The sequence below is a fragment of the Schistocerca piceifrons genome, chromosome 3 (assembly GCF_021461385.2).
Source record: "Schistocerca piceifrons isolate TAMUIC-IGC-003096 chromosome 3, iqSchPice1.1, whole genome shotgun sequence".
Lineage (NCBI taxonomy): Eukaryota > Metazoa > Arthropoda > Insecta > Orthoptera > Acrididae > Schistocerca > Schistocerca piceifrons.
Genome location: NC_060140.1, coordinates 572,241,188 through 572,262,923, shown reverse-complemented (window position 1 = coordinate 572,262,923; position 21,736 = coordinate 572,241,188). Strand labels below are relative to the sequence as shown.

At 38.6% G+C, this 21,736-nt stretch overlaps 1 protein-coding gene across 3 annotated transcripts in view; it reads right to left on the bottom strand.

The window, feature by feature from the left end:
• Nucleotides 1–21,736, bottom strand: part of LOC124787741 — a 258,172-nt gene that overhangs the window by 201,087 nt on the left and 35,349 nt on the right. For all 3 annotated transcript variants that reach the window (XM_047254603.1, XM_047254604.1, XM_047254602.1), the window contains exon 4: nucleotides 6,348–6,567. In XM_047254603.1, the coding sequence (XP_047110559.1) occupies nucleotides 6,348–6,567 (220 nt within the window). The remainder of the gene's footprint in view (nucleotides 1–6,347; nucleotides 6,568–21,736) is intronic.

Here is a 21,736-nt window from a genome sequence, read left to right as displayed (position 1 = left end):
TGTCCCTCTGGCATTATCTGCTCGTGTACTGCATGCATGCATAGCACTGGGATGACAACATACTTACTGACCAGTGACAAATCATAACATTGAACATTTTGTGTGAGCTTGCACAGCCTATGCACAGGACCAGGCTGTGCCACCATGTCTGTTTTTTCCTTGGCCAGTCCCGGAACACCCTTGGTTATGGGTGCACATCAGCTTTACAGGCCTTTTTTAAAAAAATCATGTGGCAACTGGTGATGGATGTGTTGTTCAGTTTTCTGTATGTAGCCAAACTGCCCTCCATGATGTCCACAGCAACTATTTGTGTGCTGTTACTAATTTTTGCTACTGAGGGCTACTGAGAACCTAGCTTTCGCATCACATCAAGCTCTTGGTTCTGCTTGCCAGTTGTTTCAGTTGTAAGCGCTGGTTGTGTTTTGTGCTTTTCTCCATGCCAGTCTCTGTGTGGTGTTCAAACTATCTGCTTCCATGCAGATTGATCCACACATCAAATATTTCCTCTTCTGGAATGTAGCTCCACAGCTTCTGGCTCAAATAATCACTGCAGACTAGAGTACTGACATTTGTACTGACAGGAGAGTTTTGTGGCATTGTCATGCCTGTGCAGGTATAAAAGGTTAACCAACAGATTTTGCAGAGAAAAAGAAAGTTTTATACAGGCATACATGAATATAGAATGTAGCAAAACAATGCTAGAAACCTTACTGATAAGTTGGGAGCAAAACAGAATAAGAAGAGATGAGTTATGCTTCTGGGTAGCGCTCGTGGGGAGGTGGGGGGGACTTAGCTCAGCTGTAGAAAAAAATGGGTTTGGTGTAGCAGATCACATATTTTGGGAAATCAAAGAATAGTCTTAGCCAGGTAACAGAAAACATAGGATGACAATCCAGGGGTTTTTGCAAAGACTATCAGGTGGTAAGAGGACTGGCAATGCTAAATGGAAATCATTCATGTTTATATAGGTTAAAATATGTGTTGATTAATATTGAGTTATGTAATTGCTTACATAATGGTAATGAAGTACACATGGGAAAGGCTTATCTTGGAGGAATATTGAGCTCCTGCTAGTTCCTGTAGCAAGAACTAACGAAGTGCTTGTGTTATCTAGGACACACAAATGTAATATATGTAAACATTCCACAGGGGTACGACTTACCTCACTCATCTTGTGTGAACAGAGAGATCAATCTTGCAAATGAACAGCTCTCAAATGTATGTAAACAGTTTAAAAATGTAAATGTTCTAGATGTAAGTGGTGTTGGTCGAAGATTCCATACCTCACATGGGCTTCATTTGAACAGTCTTGGGAAAAGGTTCCTAGCACAAATACTAATAGAAATAAGCACAGGCAACAGTTTTACTACAAATTCAACAGTAATGACAAAATTTGTTTCATCGCCAACCACAGAAAAGAAAAATAGTGATTTTTTTCCACAGCAGCACATTCCAGTATTAGTCAACATTCAAATAAGATCTTTTTTAGGCTAAAGAACAGAAGAGAGCACAGTGTAAATGTTGTACCTTTTGATAATTTAACTTGTGTGAAAACTAACATTAAGGAACCGGTTAAAAATATAATTGATAAGCTATAGTGTTTAAAAATATTTCATCAGAATATAAGAAGTCTTTTGAATAAAAAAGAAGAGCTGATGCTTTCACTGCAAGAAACAGTTGACACAGATGGAATTATTCCTGATGTGCTCTGCCTAACTGAACATCACTTGGAAGCCACAGAAACTAATCAGCTACATTTAAATGGTTATAAAATTGATTCTTCCTACTGTCGGAGCAATTTAAGACAAGGTGGTGTGGCAATTTACACACACAATACTATTAGATCACAAGTTACAGATGTATCTAAATATTGTATTGAACAGCACTTTGAATGTTGTGCAGTCAAATTAGAGCTTGAAACACAGTTCCTGGTCATAGTAACAGTTTACAGGTCACCTATGGGAGACATTCAAAAATTTCTCTCTCAGCTAGAAACAGTTCTTACTAAACTTTATAGAAACAATAGTAATGTCATTGTATCTGGTGACTTTAACATAAACTTACTCACAAAAAATAACAACCAGAAATTATTAGAATCACTACTGTCAACCTTCAATCTGCTCCCCATGATCTCATTCCCAACAAGAGTATATGGGCACAGCAAGACCCTGATTGATAATCTGTTGCTAGATCCCACAAATTACAATGAAGTGATGACACGGGCAGTAACAAATGGTCTGTCTGATCACGACGGTCAAATGACAACCCTAAAACTCGCCAGCAGAGAAACAACACATGGCCATTGTAACCAAGTTAAACATGTTAGATCAATAAATGCTGAATCTACTTGCTTGTTCAGAAATAGTTTATGCCATGAACAATGGGAGGACCAGGCTGACACAGTGAATGGGAAGTTCAACTCATTCCTGAACTTATTCCTTAAACATTTTGAAGCTTCTTTCCCCAAAGATAGATTAAAATCAAACCAACCTGTAGTAAAAGGAAAGAGTGGCTAACTACTGGCATAAAAATATCATGTAACAAAAAGAGAGATCTGTATGTACAACAGAGGACTAGTACAGACCCAGCAGTAAAGTTACGTTACAAGAAATACTATTAAATTCTAACAAGTGTAATCAAGAAGGCCAAACAGTTGCACTATGCACAAAAAATTAGCAATTCAAACAATAAAATAAAAACCATATGGCACATCATAAAAAGTGAGACATATAGGAACATAAAACCTGACAATAATAAACACAAAGCTGCAGCCTCAGATTTGAACAATTTTTTTTCTCTCTGTAGCTGAAAAACAGTGAACCATAATAAACAGGCTCACACAGAAGCTATTGAACTACTTAACCACATGCAAATAACATCTAATTAGCACTTCATTTCAGAAGTACAACCCCTAAAGAAATTGAAAAAATCATAAAATTACTCAAAAACTCAGATTCCTGTGGATACGATGGCATATCAAGTAGGATCCTAAAATCATGTGCAGACTTAATCAGTTATATATTGTGCTATTTGTGTAACCAATCTATGGAAACTCGTGTGTTCCCAGATAGATTAAAACATGCAGTAGTGATGCCAATCCACAAAAGTGGAGCAAGGGATGAAATATCCATCTATCAGCCCATCTCTCTGCTGCCAGTATTCTCAAAGGTATTTGAGAGAATAGTGTATGATAGGATTTATAGTCACACGACACAAAATGGCTTACTGGCTCCTACACAGTTCGGCTTTCGTAAGGGCTCCTCCACTGACAGAGCTATATTTAACTTAACACATGAAATTTTAGATGAACTAAATTACAAAAGGTATCCAGTGGGGATATTTTGTGATCATGCCAAGGCATTTGATTGTGTAGATCACAACACACTCTTAAAAAAGCTTCCACATTATGGCATTAAAGACAAATCTTTGACTTGGTTAGAATCATACTTTCAGAACAGGAAGCAAAGGGTTGTCTTAAGGGGGACAGGTACAGCATTAACATCAGACTGGGGAAATATAAAGTATGGAGTCCCACAGGGCTTAATTCTTGAGCCATTAATTTTCCTGATATACAATAATGATCTACCAATTACAATTAACAACAGAGCAAAAATAGTAATGTTTGCTGACGATACAAGTATCCTCGTAAAAGGACCCAACTCAACAATGCAGGATACAGCCATGACAGTCTCTACTCAAGTACACAAATGGTTCACTGCAAATAGCATAACCTTAAATATTTCAAAAACCAATGTGATACAGTTTCTGACAAAAAATAAAAAAATTAAAGCTCCTGAAATACATGTTAACAATCACAAAATTAATGAAACCACACATACAAAATTTCTAGGCATCCAGATAGACAGTCACCTAAGATGGAAAGAACAAATTGATCAGTTGGTCAAGAAACTTAGCTCATCGTGCTTTGCACTAAGAGCTCTCCATCAGTTAGTAGACAGAGAAATAATGTTGCTGTCATACTTTGCATATTTCCATTCTGTTCTCTCCTATGGCATAATCTTCTGGGGAAATGCTGCAGGTGTTGAAAAAGTCTTCAGAATACAAAAACGAGCAGTGAGGCTAATATGTGGGGTCCATAATGGGACATTTTGCAGAGGTCTCTTCAAATCTCTCAGGATACTCACCACCACAGGTCAGTATATATACTCACTGATGTTATTTGTAGCCAACAACAGGGAACTGTTTCAGAAAAATTGTGACATCCACAACCATGACACAAGACAGGTGAAAAATTTTCATCAAGGCTCTGTATCTCTCACTAAAGTACATAGGGGAGTTACTGAGTCAGGTATAAAGGTCTTCAATAAGCTCCCCATCAATATAAAAAAGGAAATAAATAATGTACAGGTTTTAGAAAGAAAACTACAATTATTTCTCATTGAACAAACTTTCTATAAAATGAGTGAATACTTAGAGTTATGATGTACAAGAGTGGGGGAAACTGCATAAGAAAAGCACTCCCTTAAAGATAAAGTGTGATGCTGTTACTTGTAGTTTAACTAAAATTGTGGTGATAAAATGTAAATTTATCTGTTTCATTATGAGAAAATGTGAACTCACATGTATCCCGCTCTCTTGAGCATTCTTCTTAAGGAATGCAGTTAAAACTTGTATTCATTCAAACCATGACCATGAAGAAAATTTACTTCCTTATATATGTCAGTAGCATAAAAATATGCACTGTCACTTATTCTACTATTTTAAACAATCACTTAAACTGTTTTTGGCATAATGCAGGCTTTAATACTGCATGCAAGTAATTGTTCTTGTAAAATAAACCAATGTCTGTGCAATGTGATGGATAAATGTTAATGTACTACTGTAATTGCATCAATTGACTTGTCCTATATAACTTGTACACTGGCTGTATAATATGTAATCAACAGGACCAAATAAATAAATAAAATAAAAATAAATAAATTCTATCATTAGACACACTGAGTGTAAACTTATTGTTAATTGTGAGTTGAGCTCTTATTTGTAACTATTCCTGTAGCAAAAATTTTACTGCCTGAACACTACAGAACTGCAATAGCACTGGCTACTTTAATGTTATGTGTGCCATGACACTGTATGCACATACCAACCCAGGAGAAAAAAAAATGAATGATACTCACTACACACCTTATACAGGTCATTAAAAAGTGAACTTGACAAATGAAGAAACCAAAAGCAGTGAACAAACCTAGACCAAAAACGTTTCTGGCAACTGAAAATCAATCACTAGAACAGTTAATGTCTGGCTGCCCCGTCTGTAGGAAGCATCTATTTTCGTCTTTCCTTTTCAAATGATAATTCGTTACTACAACTGAGTAGATGCCTGATATTGTCTGTTCTGGAGGCAAGGAGCCTAGCTGTCAAGTTTTAACATTTTTAAGAAAACAGGAGCACATGGATCTACCTGTACCTTGTTGATTTATGTACAATAAAAATTGTTTATAATATGGATGGTGGTTAAGTTTGTATGGTTGCTATCATGTTTATTGCAATAAACATAAGCAGACTCCTGTTGAAGCCTGTGGGAGCTATGAAGGTCAGCTTATTTTCTATAACATGTGCTTATAGATTGGCTGTGTAGACAATGATTCTGGTCATGTCTACTGAAGTACCAGCATTCCTCACAGTGACGAAGCAAATCATCAAAGTGTTAGGCACTTCAGGTTCTCAGCCTGAACATGTAGATGATGCTGGGAGAGAGGGGAGGGAAGTGGGAGGGGGGAAGGTGAAAGAGGTGTACCTGCATTACGCTTACTTGATTTAAAAAGATTCCTGGCTGCTTCAAAGTATTGCTTGTCAGTTTGAAATGACACTGTTTAGAATGTGGAGTACTTATTGATCTAGTAAGTGAATTACTATGTGGAACTGAACAAACAGATCATAGTTAAACTCATACTGCAGTCATCATTACACAGATTGCAGTAATCTGAGCGCCCAAGTGATGGAAATACTTCTTCAAGATTGAGTTCAATAGTTTTTATGCTTCTATTTGAACATCCTTATTTGAGGTAAATTTAATAAATACATCAGGTTTAAAATATTTCTACACAAATGCTGATGATATGGCTTGTCTGTGTACATAAACTGACAACAGTGATTAAGGCAGCATAACTCAACTAACCAAGAGTTATATTACTGTCTTAGTAGATTATGATGTTGATGCAATTCAATAACATATTGGGGTTCAAAATTTATATAGCCACTTACAAGTAAAGAACAGTTGTGATAATTACAAGAAAACTAGTTTGTACATCCCATCATATTGTAAGCAGAGCTGTCTTGAATGTTTCACTGGCTTAAATGTAATACAGAAATTTTATCATGTCTACCTGCTTCTGCATCTAAAATATCTGTTGCATAGATCTTCCAGTGGTGTTTTGTATCTTTTTCTGGACTTCCTTTCTCTTTAGTTACCCAGTAAAGATTGGTGTGAATGAGTGCATCTATGGAATCAGAATGTAGGCTTCCAATCCACCGCATGAAAACAGACCCAGCAACTGGAGAATAGAATTTTGCTTCAGCCAGTTTTTCATCTGTTTGATCTGAAACCTTAAAATTAAAAATCCAATGAGATATTTTCATGGCTATTGAGCTAAAAACTAAGTACTAAAACACATATTTGCATACATCTACCATGTAACAAGTCTGAAAAACCTTTCAGCTTTTTAGCTCTTTGTCTCCACTTGTCACAATCTTGTGCATAGGGTTAAATTTTTGATCTGATGGAAGTACACGTCCATAACACCATAGACAGTTTTCTCTCATCTTCTCAATAAGAGGTGTTGATCTGTACAGCCTATGAATTTTGTCATTGATCATATGGTCATGAATAGTCATACCAAGTGTCCACAGGAGCATTTTGGTTTCCATTACAGCACGACACTGCTCTGCTTCTTCTGTAGTGAGCCAACATTATTCACTGTTCAAGGTACCTGGGCAGATAGCAGAGCAGTACATTTTTCACTTAAGTCAGTCTGGGATCTTCTTATTACAAAGCTCATTAGTCATTGCAGGTCATGCATTGCTGAATGTAGTCTATGATTTTGGGACAAATGGACAGCCAGCATTGATTTTTGAGCAACGTTACACGAAGATATTTCTCTTTGTGAGATCTATACTGTTATTATTTGCACCTTTTGATAGGTATTAAGTCATGTTTGTACTGAGCCTCAGTCTGGATGTTCAAAGTGGTTCTTCCATGCTTGAACTTGTTGTTGTCTTCAGCAGTCAGAAGATCGTCATCAGCATAAAGCAATTTCCAGGGCCCTAATTTCTGAAGATCTCTGGTGACTGTGTCCATTATTATGCACAGGTACATACATAAAATGACACAAATATTACCTTTTGGAACAAGGTGTTCCTTCATCCAACACAGGAGAGGAAAACAGTACAGAAACCAGACTGTTTATAAATTTTGTGTAAAGTAATCCAGTGGCTGCCTCTATGGAGACAAACAGGAACTGTCCTCTCTTGAAACAGGGACATAAGTGACATTTACATTTCATCCAGGAGTGGCTTATTTCGTCCAATCCTCATTTTTTGGCACCTTTTGTTATTACACATGTTATGTAGGTATATTCTTATAGCTATATTTCTTTTTCTAAGAATTTATTCTTACATTATTGTCAGTATATTAATTGAGCAATCAAATCAAAAATGCATTGTAGCTGATATTTTGGGAAAAAATAGGCAAGTAAATGAAAGAAATATTAAAATATGTAGACATCACAGAGTCATTAAAACATTCATAGTAACTGTGAACACAAGATCAAAGAAAATGATCAAACCATTGTCATTGCAACTTTTTAGAAAATATTTTGTTTCATGCAAGCAGTCAACGTGAAAGAAATAACCACTGTTTACATAGTTGCGACATGAAGTCATGAAGGGGGTGTGTGACCATATTGAAATGTATGTGCAATTTGCAAAATGCTGAATAGGTCAAGCTGACTTTATTAATCCATTAGTACACATTTTGGACATAGCCATCGCAGATACCTGTGTAAAACAAGATAAAAATACATAGCTATATAAAAAATAAAAAACTCAAATAATGGAAAATCCAGGATGGAATGTAACAATATTACGAAGTTGCCACTTACCATATAGCAGAGATCGGCATCTCCTCTATAAGGTGAAAGGCAACTTTTGTTTTCATAATATTGTTAAAAAATATATGATTTACAAAACTAAGATAATCATACACATAAAAATATTACAAACCATCAGAAGACACATACCCTGGAATGTCATGTTGCACATAGAAAGAAAATTACATGTAGTAGTAGTAATGATCATAAGCAGATTGATAAAAGGTTGCTGGTTGTCATAGAAAGATACAAATTTTCAACACCACACCATGTTGATGTGGTCAGTATGACACTATGCAGTGCCAAAGTATAAACTATATATGATTTACAAACAAGTACACTACTGACCATTAAAATTGCTACACCACGAAGATGACGTGCTACAGACATGAAATTTAACTGACAGGAAGAAGATGCTGTGATATGCAAATGATTAGCTTTTCAGAGCATTCACACAAGGTTGGCGCATGTGGGGACACCCACAACGTGCTGACGTGACGAAAGTTTCCAACCGATTTCTCATACACAAACAGAAGTTGACCGGCGTTGCCTGGTGAAATGTTGTTGTGATGCCTCATGTAAGGAGGAGAAATGCGTACCATCATGTTTCTCACTTTGATAAAGGTCAGACTGTAGCCTATTGCGATTGCAGTTTATCGTATTGTGACATTGCTGCTCGAGTTGGTTGAGATCCAATGACTGTTAGCAGAATATGGAATCGGTGGGTTCAGGAGGGTAATACAGAACGCCATGCTGGATCCCAATGGCCTCGTATCACTAGCAGTCGAGATGACAGGCATCTTATCTGAATGGCTGTAACGGATCGTGCAGCCACGTCTCGATCCCTGAGTTAACAGATGGGGACGTTTGCAAGACAACAAACATCTGCACGTACAGTTCTACGACGTTTGCAGCAGCCTGGACTATCAGCTCGGAGACCATGGCTGCGGTTATCCTTGACACTCAGATCAAAAAAGAACATGGAAATGTTGATATGGTAAAGTTACTATAAATTCGTGCATCAGTAAAAAGATTGAAGTGTGAAGCATACAACAGCTTAGCAAATGATATTGCCATGAACTTCACAAAAATCTGATTTTACGATCTGCCTCATATATGTAATTATTGAGCTGATTAAAGGTTTCTATCTAGTAACTCTTCAACTAGTCTGGTTTGGCATTAGAAGACAGTGAAATCAAAGCTGAAGTTTTAAATTTCATGTTAAAAAAAGAATCATTCACACAGGATAATTGTACAGACATACACTATGTGATGCAAAGTATCTGGACACTTGGCTGAAAATGACTTTTAAGTTTGTGGTGTTCTCCATTGGTAATGCTGCAATTCAATATTGTGTTGGACCACCCTTAGCCCTGATGACAGCTTACCCTCTCACAGGCATACATTCAATCAGGTGCTGGAAGGTTTCTTGTGGAATGGCAGCCCACTCTTCATGGAGTGCTGCACTGAGGAGAGGTATTGATGTCGGTTGGTGAGGCCTGGCATGAAGTCGGCGTTCCAAAACATCCCAAAGGTGATCTATAGGAGTGAAGTCAGGACTCTGTGCAGGCAATTTCATTACGGGGATGTTCTTGCCGTGTAACTACTCTGCCACAGGCCGTGCATTATGAACAGGTGCTCAGTGTTGAAAGATGCAATCGCCATCCCCGAATTGCTCTTCATCAGTGGGAAGCAAGAAGGTACTTAAAACATCAATGTAAATGTAAGCCTGTGCCGTGATAGTGCCACGCAAAACACCAAGGAGCGCAAGCCCCCTCCATGAAAAACATGACCACTCCATAACACCACCGCCTCTGAATTTTACTGTTGGCATTACACACACTGGCAGATGATGTTCACCGGGCATTCGCCATACCCACACCCTGTGATTTGTCACTCCATATAATGTTTTTCCTCTGTTCAATCATCTGATGTTTATACTCCTTACACCAAGCGAGGTGTCGTTTGGCATTTACCGGCATCATGTGTGGCTTATGAGCAGCTGCTCGACCATTAAATCCAAGTTTCCTCACCTCCAGCCTAACTGTCATAGTATTTGCAGTGGACCCTGATGCTGTTTGGAATTCCTGTGTGATGGTCTGGAGAGATGTCTGCCTATTACACATTATGATCCTCTTCAACTGTCGGCGGTCTCTGTCAGTTAACAGACGAGGTCAGCCTGTATGCTTTTGTGCTGTGCAGGTCCCTTCACATTTCCACTTCACTGTCCCATTGGAAAAAGTGGACCTGGGGATGTTTAGGAGTGTGAAAATCTCACGTACAGACATATGACATGAATGACACCCTATAACCTGACCATGTTCGAAGTCCGTGAGTTCTGCGGAGTGCCACATTCTGCTCTCTCACAATGTCAATGACTACTGAGGTTGCTGATTTGGACTACCTGGCAGTAAGTGGCAGTACAATACACTTAATATGAAAAACGTATGTTTTTGGGGGTGTCTGGATAGTTTTGATCACATCATGTACCATCGTTTAACCACTGGACAGGCTCCCGTTTGAAGGACATAAGTACAGATATTTCTGGTGTTGAGAAACAAATGAAAGAGTTGAAAACAAGTAAATCACCAGGCCCAGACAATATCCTAATTCAGTTTTATAAAGAGTAGTCTACAGCACTGTCCCCTTACACAGCTTGCATTTATAATAAATCTTTTGCCCAGTGCAAAGTCACAAGTGACTGGAAAAAAGCACAGGCGACTCTGTATATAAGAAGGGTAAAAGATCAGACACACAAAATTACAGACCAATGTCCTTAACACTGGTTTGCTGCAGAATTATGAACATATAGTTTCTTTGAAAATAATATATTACCTTGAAACAGAAAAGCTTTTGGCCACAAATCGGCATGGATGTAGAAAGTATCACTAGTTTGAAATCAGCTTGCTCTTTCCTCACACGATAGCCTGCAAACCAGGGATGAAGAGAACTTAAATGCCAATCCCTGAGAGAAGAGGACATTTTTTTCATGAAGCGCTGATTAGCATTTGCAGCTAGCTGCAGAACGATTCTGTTGCTGTCAACATACATTTCACGTAAGGACTGTAAAGATGACATAGAAGAAATTAAGGCTCATACGGAGGCATACAGACATTCCCTTTCCCTTGTCCCATTTGCAAGTGGAATAGGAAAGGAAATGACCAGTAGTGGTACAATGTATCTTCCCCTGTAAATCATATGGTGGCCTGTTGTATATGTACGAGGTGTGGCTAGAAAAAAACCGGACTAGTACTGGTGAAACAATAAAACGAATGCAATAAGGCTGAAAGTCGCGTGGCCTGTCACGTGACTCTCGCTCCGCCTACTGCTCCAGTTTCATCTGCCTCCTGCACTCAGTCTGCCCGTGGCGTCTGTTTTAAGTAGTTGACGTTTGTCTGTGCGTCGGAAAATGTTGAGTGTACAGAAAGAACAGCGTGTTAACATCAAATTTTGTTTCAAACTAGGAAAATCTGCAACTGAAACGTTTGTAATGTTATAACAAGTGTACGGCGATGATTGTTTATCGCGAACACAAGTGTTTGAGTGGTTTAAACGATTTAAAGATGGCCGCAAAGACACCAGTGATGACACTCGCACTGGCAGACCATTGTCAGCAAAAACTGATACAAACATTGAAAAAATCGGCAAACTTGTTCGACAAGATCGCCGTTTAACAATCAGAGCAGTGTCTGAGTTAACAGGAGTTGACAAGGAAAGTGTTAGGCAGATTCTTCATGAAAGTTTCAACATGAACAAAGTGTGCTCAAAAATGGTTCCAAAGTGTCTCACAATTGAACAGAAGGAACGCCAAAGAATGATTTGTTCTGACATCCTGGAAAACATTGAAAGTGATCCCACCTTCTTACAAAATGTTATTACTTGCGATGAATCATGGTGTTTTACTCACGATCCCGAAACTAAACGCCAATCGATGCATTGGAAAACTCCTGGTTCTCCACGACAAAAAAAAGCACGAATGTCAAAATCGAAATTCAAGGCAATGATGATTGTTTTTTTTGACATCAAAGGGATTGTGCACATTGATTGGGTACCAGAAGGACAAACAGTGAATCAGCATTACTACATTAGCGTCCTGGCTGCCCTACATGAGCGAGTACGGAGCAAACGGAACGATTTGTGGAGAAAAAAGTCATGGATCCTTCACCAAGACAATGCCCCAGCTCACAGTGCGTTGTCAGTGAAGACGTTTTTGGCAAAACACAACATTCCCATCTTAGATCATCCACCCTACTCACCTGATTTGGCCCCCTGTGACTTTTCTTTTCCCTAAAGTCAAGTCAGCTTTGAAAGGAACTAGATTTGAGACTGCTGAAGCAGTAAAAGAAAAAGCGACGGAAGTAATGTATGGACTTACCGAAAATGATCTGCAGCATTGCTATGAACAGTGGAAAATTCGTATGGAGCGGTGTAGAGACCGAGGAGGAGAGTACATTGAAGGAGATAACATGAAATTGTAAATAATTGTAAATAAATGTTTTTTCCAGCATCAGTCCGGTTTTTTTCTAGCCGCACCTCGTATGTAGATGTACATGATTCTGGTCACCCATGTCTGACCACCACAAGAGAGGATCGCAGTAATGTGCACCAACCACATTGTAACTCCTTCACATCTGCACCTGCCACCCAAGAACAAGTAATGAAATCCCTGTAACATTCTGTGCTATCTCATGCCAGTGGTCAGAGACTGTTGGTAGGCAGACAAGGGAATTACCATCCCACGCACAGACTGCTGTTCACATCACAACACAAATGACTGATTTTAGAAGTGCTGCCATGCACTGTGTTCAGTGATGAATCATGGTTCTGTACTACTCTGGATGACCATCATCGGTGCGCATGGCAGCAGTCTAGGCAGAGGTCTCATTTTTCCACCATTTTGGAGAGGCACTGTAGTATTACTCCTTGTGTCATAGTGTAGAGAGCCATCAGGCATGATTTCAGGTCACAGCTGTTAGTGATAGACAGACTGATGGCACAATGGTGAGTTGAGGACATTCAGAATATGCGTGTTACTTCTCAAGTGACAGCAGCATGGTGACATTTTTCAACAAGACAATATTTTTCCACATATACTTCATGTTGAGGCACTTCCATGGCAAGCAAATTCTCCAGATCTGTCTCTGACAGAACATGCATGAGATCAGCTCAGATGTCAACTCTGTCCCAGCGTCAGTATTCAGAATATCAAGCAATGGTTACAACAGTTATGGATCAGCTTGCCTCAGGAGAGCATACAAAGCCTGTAAGTCATCGTTTCCAACAAAATCAGAGCACACATTTAGGCCAGAGTGGATGCTATGTATTCTGATAAGTGGACTCCTACTGTCACATTCTTTGTAAATTAGCCTCAATTTTGTTATCACTGAAAAAAGATCACAAAGTTTCATTTGGTTCCCTCCACTCCTTCAGGTGCTTCACTTTTTTTCAGGTAGTGCAGTTTCATCTGCTTGTGATAACTATATTCATTTTGAATTGCCCTTTATATCATATTATTTATATCTAATTATTTTATATGGGCTTGATCAGTGTAGTTTTGCAGTGGGCAGCTAATACAAATTTAATCAACATTGACCACTTAACCCACACATCAAATTCCTACATGCACCTGGCCAAAAGCACGTCATTTCACTTGGCAAAATTGCTAAGACTTTTCAAATAATAGTTAACAGATTTTTGGCAGCTGAAGTGAATTCGATTTCACAGAAGGTTGATTTCTTATGTATCTTGTTTCAACCAAAACAGAAACACAAAATTTTTTATGCAGAAGCTTGTGCAACTGAAGCTGCGGAAAATCAATATCAGGTAACTTAATTCAACAACGAGATATTACAGGAAAGATATCTTAAGGTCCATAACATCTGACACATAGGTTATTTACTTAATATCATAGCAAAGTAAGACAACCACTTTGAGAATTGTTTTAGCTGTAATTAAAGAGTCAAAGAAACAAATTCTTTTCTTTTTTAAATTATAAAGTCAACGAAAAATACGAATGTATTTAAAAAAAAAAAAATGTTTTGATCATAATAATTATTGTACTTACTACCAACTGGAAACAACTCCAAAAACGTGTCAAATCTATATTACAGCATTATAATGGTTGTACCCATCACTGTAGCACAATACACGAGACACTGATGTGATAGCAGTATGCATCATTGTAGACAAATAACAACATCATAACTGCAAAGTGAAGCTATCATTGTAATACGATATTTTTGTGTTGTTTCTTGTAATTTATAATTATGAGCCTATGTAAATACAAACTACTGAGCATGAAGAGGAATTTAAAAGCAATAGTGCCAAATGTAAGATTACAACAGAAAAAGAAAAGAAGAATGAAGAAGTTATAGTTAAGTAGTTAAGTTATGTCATATGACAGATTATATAAACTTTAATAAACTTTAATCAAGTCCATGTGGTGCTAAAAAAAAAAAAAAAAAAAAAAAAAAATTGATATGACATCTTGGATATTCGGGAATTCAGCCAGATGTTCACGTCGTTCTCGCACGATATTTCAACAGCATGCCTCGCTGTCTTCTTCAGGTGCTACCTGAGACTGGTCCTTGGGTCGATCAAGTCCAGTATTTATGCCTGCGAGGAGCTGGGCGTTCCCTAATCGGTCCGCGCCGGTGCGGACCGATTAGGGAACGCCCAGCTCCTCGCAGGCATAAATACTGGACTTGATCGACCCAAGGACCAGTCTCAGGTAGCACCTGAAGAAGACAGCGAGGCATGCTGTTGAAATATCGTGCGAGAACGACGTGAACATCCAGCTGGATTCCCGAATATCCAAGATGTCAACAGATCGCCGGCAAAGCATGAAGAATTATAATATTGATATGCTTTCATCTGCCATCCAAAGCCACAATTACAACTTTGAAAATAGTGAAGTTGTATGTTTAATACCTACATACACATCTACATAGTAACTGTTCAACTCACATTTAAGTACAGGGTGTTCCATCTATCTGATGATTGCCTGTGCAGCGCATAGATGCCGGTCAGTGAGCACTCTGTTGCCCAGTGATCAGATGCAGTGTCGCCCGTCTACTGCCGCAGTGCAATGTGACTACATTTAAAATAGCAAATAAATTTTATACTCCCCCATGTCATGCAAGGGGATGCTGGAACTGCCTGCCATTATTTTCCATACATTTTGACATCTACTCAAGAAATTGTTAATCACACCATGTAATTCTCTCTGAGATATTGAATTAATTGATTCACGGATATTACCCTTGAGTTCCTCTATTGGGCAAACATTCATTGTGTACACTTTGTCCTTCAGTGCACCCCACAAATAAAAATTTCACAGATTTAAATCAGGGCTTCTAGCGGGCCAGATATTGTAACTAATCACTCTTTCATTGAATACATCATGAATTGCATGCAAAGAAGCATGGGCCGTATGAGCCCTTGTCGAATCTTGTTGAAAAACTGTGAAGCTCCATTCTCTTTCACTCAATTCATTAAAAAATGGTCACAAATAATTTGCACATATCTTTCACTTGTAACCGTGTCATTAAAAAAATTATTCTGTCACCACTAAATGCGCACCACACCCCTATTTTATGATTATCTTCATGGAACACAACACGTCTATCTGCGCCCCAATGTTGACAGTTTTAGGAATTAACATACCCATGCAAATGGAACCAAGCCTTGTCTGAAAACAGAATGAGATAAGGATGCATTTCACTGCCATGCACTTGTTTTAAAACTATTTTCAAAACTTAACCCCTCTGTGCAGGATCATTAGGTCAAAGTTCTTGTACTACTGATAACTTTATAGGGCCTTCGTTAAAGCAGCTTAGCACCTCTTTGTACAGATGTGCACAATATTTTTGTTTTCTGTGAAAGACGTCCAAGAGACTTTTTAGCAAAATTTTCCAGGCGGTATGCACTGTCATCGAGATGAGCTTCTGTGAGCACTGTATGCCGTCATTTATGTTTCTTGTCTTGAACGCTTCCCTTTTCATGAAATTTATTCATTAACTTGTGATCTTGATCACAACTTGGAACTTGAACACCTGGAAATTTCTGTTCAAACAATATCCAAACAGTACAAGCAGACTCTGTATGCACATATGAATCATAAATAAACATTCGTTATGGAATTGAACAATTCACTCTTGCCATTTTTGCATTTGCAAACTTCATTGTTATACTCGTGATGCCTGTTCAACTCTTGAATGACACAGGCCAACAAGGCACATATGTCTGTATGGCCTTCAGGCATATATATTAATTTAAAATAAATAAATAAATAAATAAAAAATTTTAAAAGAATGAGAGAGCATATTGCAGTCACGTGGGACTCATTCAGCTGGTAGGTGTGGCTTCCTTGGCCGGCCTGCAATACTCCAGGCAGCCAGTCATCATATAAATGGAACACCCTGTACTTGTCACCCATGGCATTTCTGTGTCACTAGCTTAATCAAGTCTGATCTAATATGCAAGAAGTGTTTTCTGTAATTTGCTTGTAGTTTGCTATGTCGATTTTGAAGTGGCATTACCTAAATATGTTATATAATTGTTGTTTTAAGTTGTCTAGAGTACTCTTATGATGGAGTGGAGTGTTCATCATTTTGTGTTGTAGTTTCTTTCTGTGGCAGGTCTTGTCATGCATGCTAGAGGTACTCTACCATGTTCTAGTATTGGTCTCTCAAATGTCTTGGATGCGCATACAGAGATTTTCCATGTGCAGTCTCAGCGTCTGCCTTGGAATAGTTTTATCAGTCTGTGTTTCTGTTGTATCACTTTTAATATCCATCTTATGTATGTCTCTCAGTTTAAGATTTGGTCAATATGTACACCCAGGTATTCGGCTGTATTGTAAATTATTAGTCTTTTGTCTTATGTCTTTTTAGTTTACTATTACTTTTTGGTCAGATTTTGGTGTGGGTAGAAGATGTTTGTGTCTTTCCCAGGTTTTATTTTATCCTCCATTGTCTTATTCAGGTTTACAGTTTGTTGATGCTGGTTGATGCACGTCACTGGGTGATCATTGTGCATAGGATGGACAGCTCATAAAAAACCATGCACACTGTGGAAGTGGTCACACAAGCTCCTTTCATCGACACACAAAAATTTATAGAGTTGTATGGGGATGTTAACATATTTTTGCATCCTCAACTAACAGGCATAGCTTTCTAACCATTGCTTGAAAACAGCAGATACTCTCAAACTCATTCTCATCCCAGTAAAGATAACACTTAGTCATATGACACTGATGCAACAAGATCAATCTTGCAAGGGTATACAGGAATAAAGAAGGCACTTTTTGAAATTTCAGATGACAAAGAAGAGTCAGGAAGAACCAGGCATTGTTCTTCTAGGTTTCCACAACATAATGTCAATGAAGGAAATAGGTATCTGCGCAGTATTTTGTAGTAGTGCCTAGGAAAAAGTACAGTAAAATTCTTGATAACCCTGATCTGGATGTGAAAACAACTTCATCAGAACTGACAATCTTAACAGAAATGAAAAGGAGTAGCTTTGAAGAATATGTGGTGAAAGCTGTTGAGGTAGCTGACTGCACTGACTATGAAAGTGAAAGCAGCAAAACTGTAAAATAAGTGTATGTTTGGCACCTCTTGACTGTGCTGAAGGACCAGAAGTCAAGCTAACCACATCAGAAAAATTACAAACCTAGAGTTTCCATCCTATCATACATCAGTTTAAATCTACATTGTGTTAGAGGCTTGAAGCAAACAAAATAGGTGATTCCCATTTTAGGTTACTCAGCAAGTTGCATACACTTACCAATGAAGAGATAATTACAGCAGCTCAAATTGTATTTAAGACTTACAATGATAACTTGGATGATCAACTGGGCAATGAACTATTTCATTTCAAAGACTTTTACAAGCTTCACCTAGACTACGAGAAAAATTAAAAAGTACTTAGTTAAGAGAGGTCATGCTAATAATGTACCTGCCACTGATGGTCATAAGCAACAATGGTCACAGGCATTTTCAAAATTGAAGTTGACCACCTCCATGTAGAAAACAATATCAATTATTTGGGTTTCTTCAGTAATGAAAGTAGCATTTTAAGACAACTATCCAATGTAGGTATTACAAGTAGCCTCACTAGTATGAAGTGCTGGCACAAATCATTTGGCCAATGAGATAATATGAGACCTTCATTTATAGGCTGTTTCTTTTCAGAAAGTATTGTATTTGAATTAAATACAAGTAAAATTTTCTTGGCTGTTTCACTCCTTTTGTTATTTACCATTCATCTAACAAACATATTTTTGAGGTGCAATACGTTATTCGCAAAACTGAAAAACCAGGGTACTGATTTCTGCATAGACATGAATCTCAACTCTTCATACTACAAAATGTTGTTCATAGTAATGTTAATAAATTGCATTAAATACCGTTTTTAATTTTTTCAGTTCATTAAAATCTAGTTAATTAAGCCTTATACACTTAAATGATGGACCTTAAATACTGTGTCGTAGGGTTTTATTTCAAAAAACTTCTCTACAATGCCATTTTTGCCAGTTAATGGTAATATTATGGAAACGATAGATTATGACTCACCATATCATAGAGATGCCGAGTGCAGACAGGCACAACAAAAAGATGGCTAAACAAGACCGCTCAACAGAAAGCTTTTTGTGTTATTGAGTACGGCAGAAGTGAATCGACGACAGTTGTTCAGCGTGCATTTCGAACGAAGTATGGTGTTAAACCTCCTGATAGGTGGTGTATTAAACGTTGGTATAAACAGTTTACAGAGAATGGGTGTTTGTGCAAAGGGAAAAGTTCTGGACGGCCGAGAATGAGTGATGAAATTGTAGCACGCATCCAGCAAGCATTTGTTCACAGCCCAGGAAAATCAACTCGCAGAGCTAGCAGCAAGCTGCAAATTCCACAATCAACTGTATGGAGAGTCCTACGAGCGCCACCACATTGGCACTTATCTGTCCGTAACTACCTGAACATCAACTACCCGAGGCGATGGATCGGCCACCAGGCAGCCCGTGACAGAGCACTTCATCACTGGCCTCCAAGAAGCCCTGATCTTACCCCCAGCGATTTTTTCTTATGGGGGTATGTTAAGGATATGGTGTTTCGGCCACCTCTCCCAGCCAAAATTGATGATTTGAAACGAGAAATAACAGCAGTTATCCAAACTGTTACGCCTGATATGCTACAGAGAGTGTGGAACGAGTTGGAGTATCGGCTTGATATTGCTCGTGTGTCTGGAGGGGGTCATATTGAACATCTCTGAACTTGTTTTTGAGTGAAAAAAAAACCTTTTTAAATACTCTTTGTAATGATGTATAACAGAAGGTTATATTATGTTTCTTTTATTAAATACACATTTTTAAAGTTGTGGTATTCTTTTTGAATCACCCTGTATATTACCGAACGAAAGCGCTGGCAGGTCGATAGAAACACAAACAAACACATACATACAGGTACACACAAAATTCTAGCTTTCGCAACCAACGGTTGCCTCGTCAGGAAAGAGGGAAGGAGAGGGAAAGACGGAAGGATTAGGGTTTTAAGGGAGAGGGTAAGGAGTCATTCCAATCCCGGGAGCGGAAAGACTTACCTTAGGGGGAAAAAAGGACGGGTATACACTCGCACACACACACAAACACACATATCCCTCCACACATATACAGACACAAGCAGACATATTTAAAGACAAAGAGTTTGGGCAGAGATGTCAGTCGAGGCGGAATTCACGTTATAACTTAACCTGTGAGAAGCAGCTAAAAATTATCAGTGATGTGTGAAAAAACGGAAATGGAAATAAAGCGAAAGTTATTAGAACTAGCCGAAATGGTTGTTTAAAAGGTGAAAGGAACTGTTTGTGAACTAGAAATGGTGGATTTTATAGCGGCGGCAGTGTTGAAAGTGGCAAAAAAATTTTTTGGTTATGGTTTGGAAGTGGGTTACGTATTATTGAGTATATATAGGCGGGATATAATTGTACAGCAGATTACGGTAAAAAGGAGAAGGTGAATACAAAGTGAAACTACTGGCAAAAACAGAAAGAGAAAATAAGATGACAGAAAAGATTTCGAAATGCAACAGTGACAATAACAAACATAATTGTTGGATTCAAATTAATGATATCAATATAATAGAGGGAAACATTCCACGTGGGAAAAATATATTTAAAAACAATGATGATGTGACTTACCATACGAAAGCGCTGGCAGGTCGATAGAAAGACAAACAGACACATACATACACACAAAATTCTAGCTTTCGCAACCAACGGTTGCCTCGTCAGGAAAGAGGGAAGGAGAGGGAAAGACGGAAGGATTAGGGTTTTAAGGGAGAGGGTAAGGAGTCATTCCAATCCCGGGAGCGGAAAGACTTACCTTAGGGGGAAAAAAGGACGGGTATACACTCGCACACTCGCACACATACACATACCCATCCACACATATACAGACACAAGCAGACATATTTAAAGACAAAGAGTTTGGGCAGAGATGTCAGTCGAGGCGGAAGTCACATGTCATATGTCTGCTCGTGTCTGTATATGTGTGGATGGATATGTGTGTGTGTGCGAGTGTATACCCGTCCTTTTTTCCCCCTAAGGTAAGTCTTTCCACTCCCGGGATTGGAATGACTCCTTACCCTCTCCCTTAAAACCCACTTCCTTTCGTCTTTCCCTCTTTCCTGATGAGGCAACAGTTTGTTGCGAAAGCTTGAATTTTGTGTGTATGTATGTGTCTGTTTGTGTTTCTATCGACCTGCCAGCACTTTCGTATGGTAAGTCACATCATCTCATATATATATATAATGGAAGGAAACATTCCACGTGGGAATGCCAGCGCATATATATATATATATAATGGAAGGAAACATTCCACGTGGGAAAAATTATATATAAAAACAAAGATGAGGTGACTTACCGAACAAAAGCGCTGGCAGGTCGATAGACACACAAACAAACACAAACATACACACAAAATTCAAGCTTTCGCAACAAACTGTTGCCTCATCAGGAAAGAGGGGAGGAGAGGGGAAGACGAAAGGAAGTGGGTTTTAAGGGAGAGGGTAAGGAGTCATTCCAATCCCGGGAGCGGAAAGATTTACCTTAGGGGGAAAAAAGGACAGGTATACACTCGCACACACGCACATATCCATCCACACATACAGACACAAGCAGGTTCATTCTTTCACGACATGTAGTATTACACAGATGCATATTCTAATTTAAAAAAATCATGTGTACTCTAGGTTACAATTGCTAACTGAACAAAATGCTAAAAGAACAAACTTCAGTACTCCCACCAACGGGTATCGTGATGGAGGCGGAAGAGCTGGCATGGGCTGCACAGTAGGATAGTGCAGAAATCTGTCATGGAGGGGGCACACACAATGTGTAATATCAGCAGATATGCTGGCTGAGGTGGTCATCTGAGAATGGTAGTTGGCCGGACTGGCCAGTGCTTGCATGGAGTTCAACTACTGCTGATCTTGGCTTACAACTTCATGCTTGTTGCTGAGTACTTAGCCATTAACTGTCCACGTTGGTCGTGTGTTGAGTCATTCCATCTCCATCTCTATGTGGGTTTGGACTCTCTGCTTACTGCAGATTGACTCACATGGAGAGTTCAT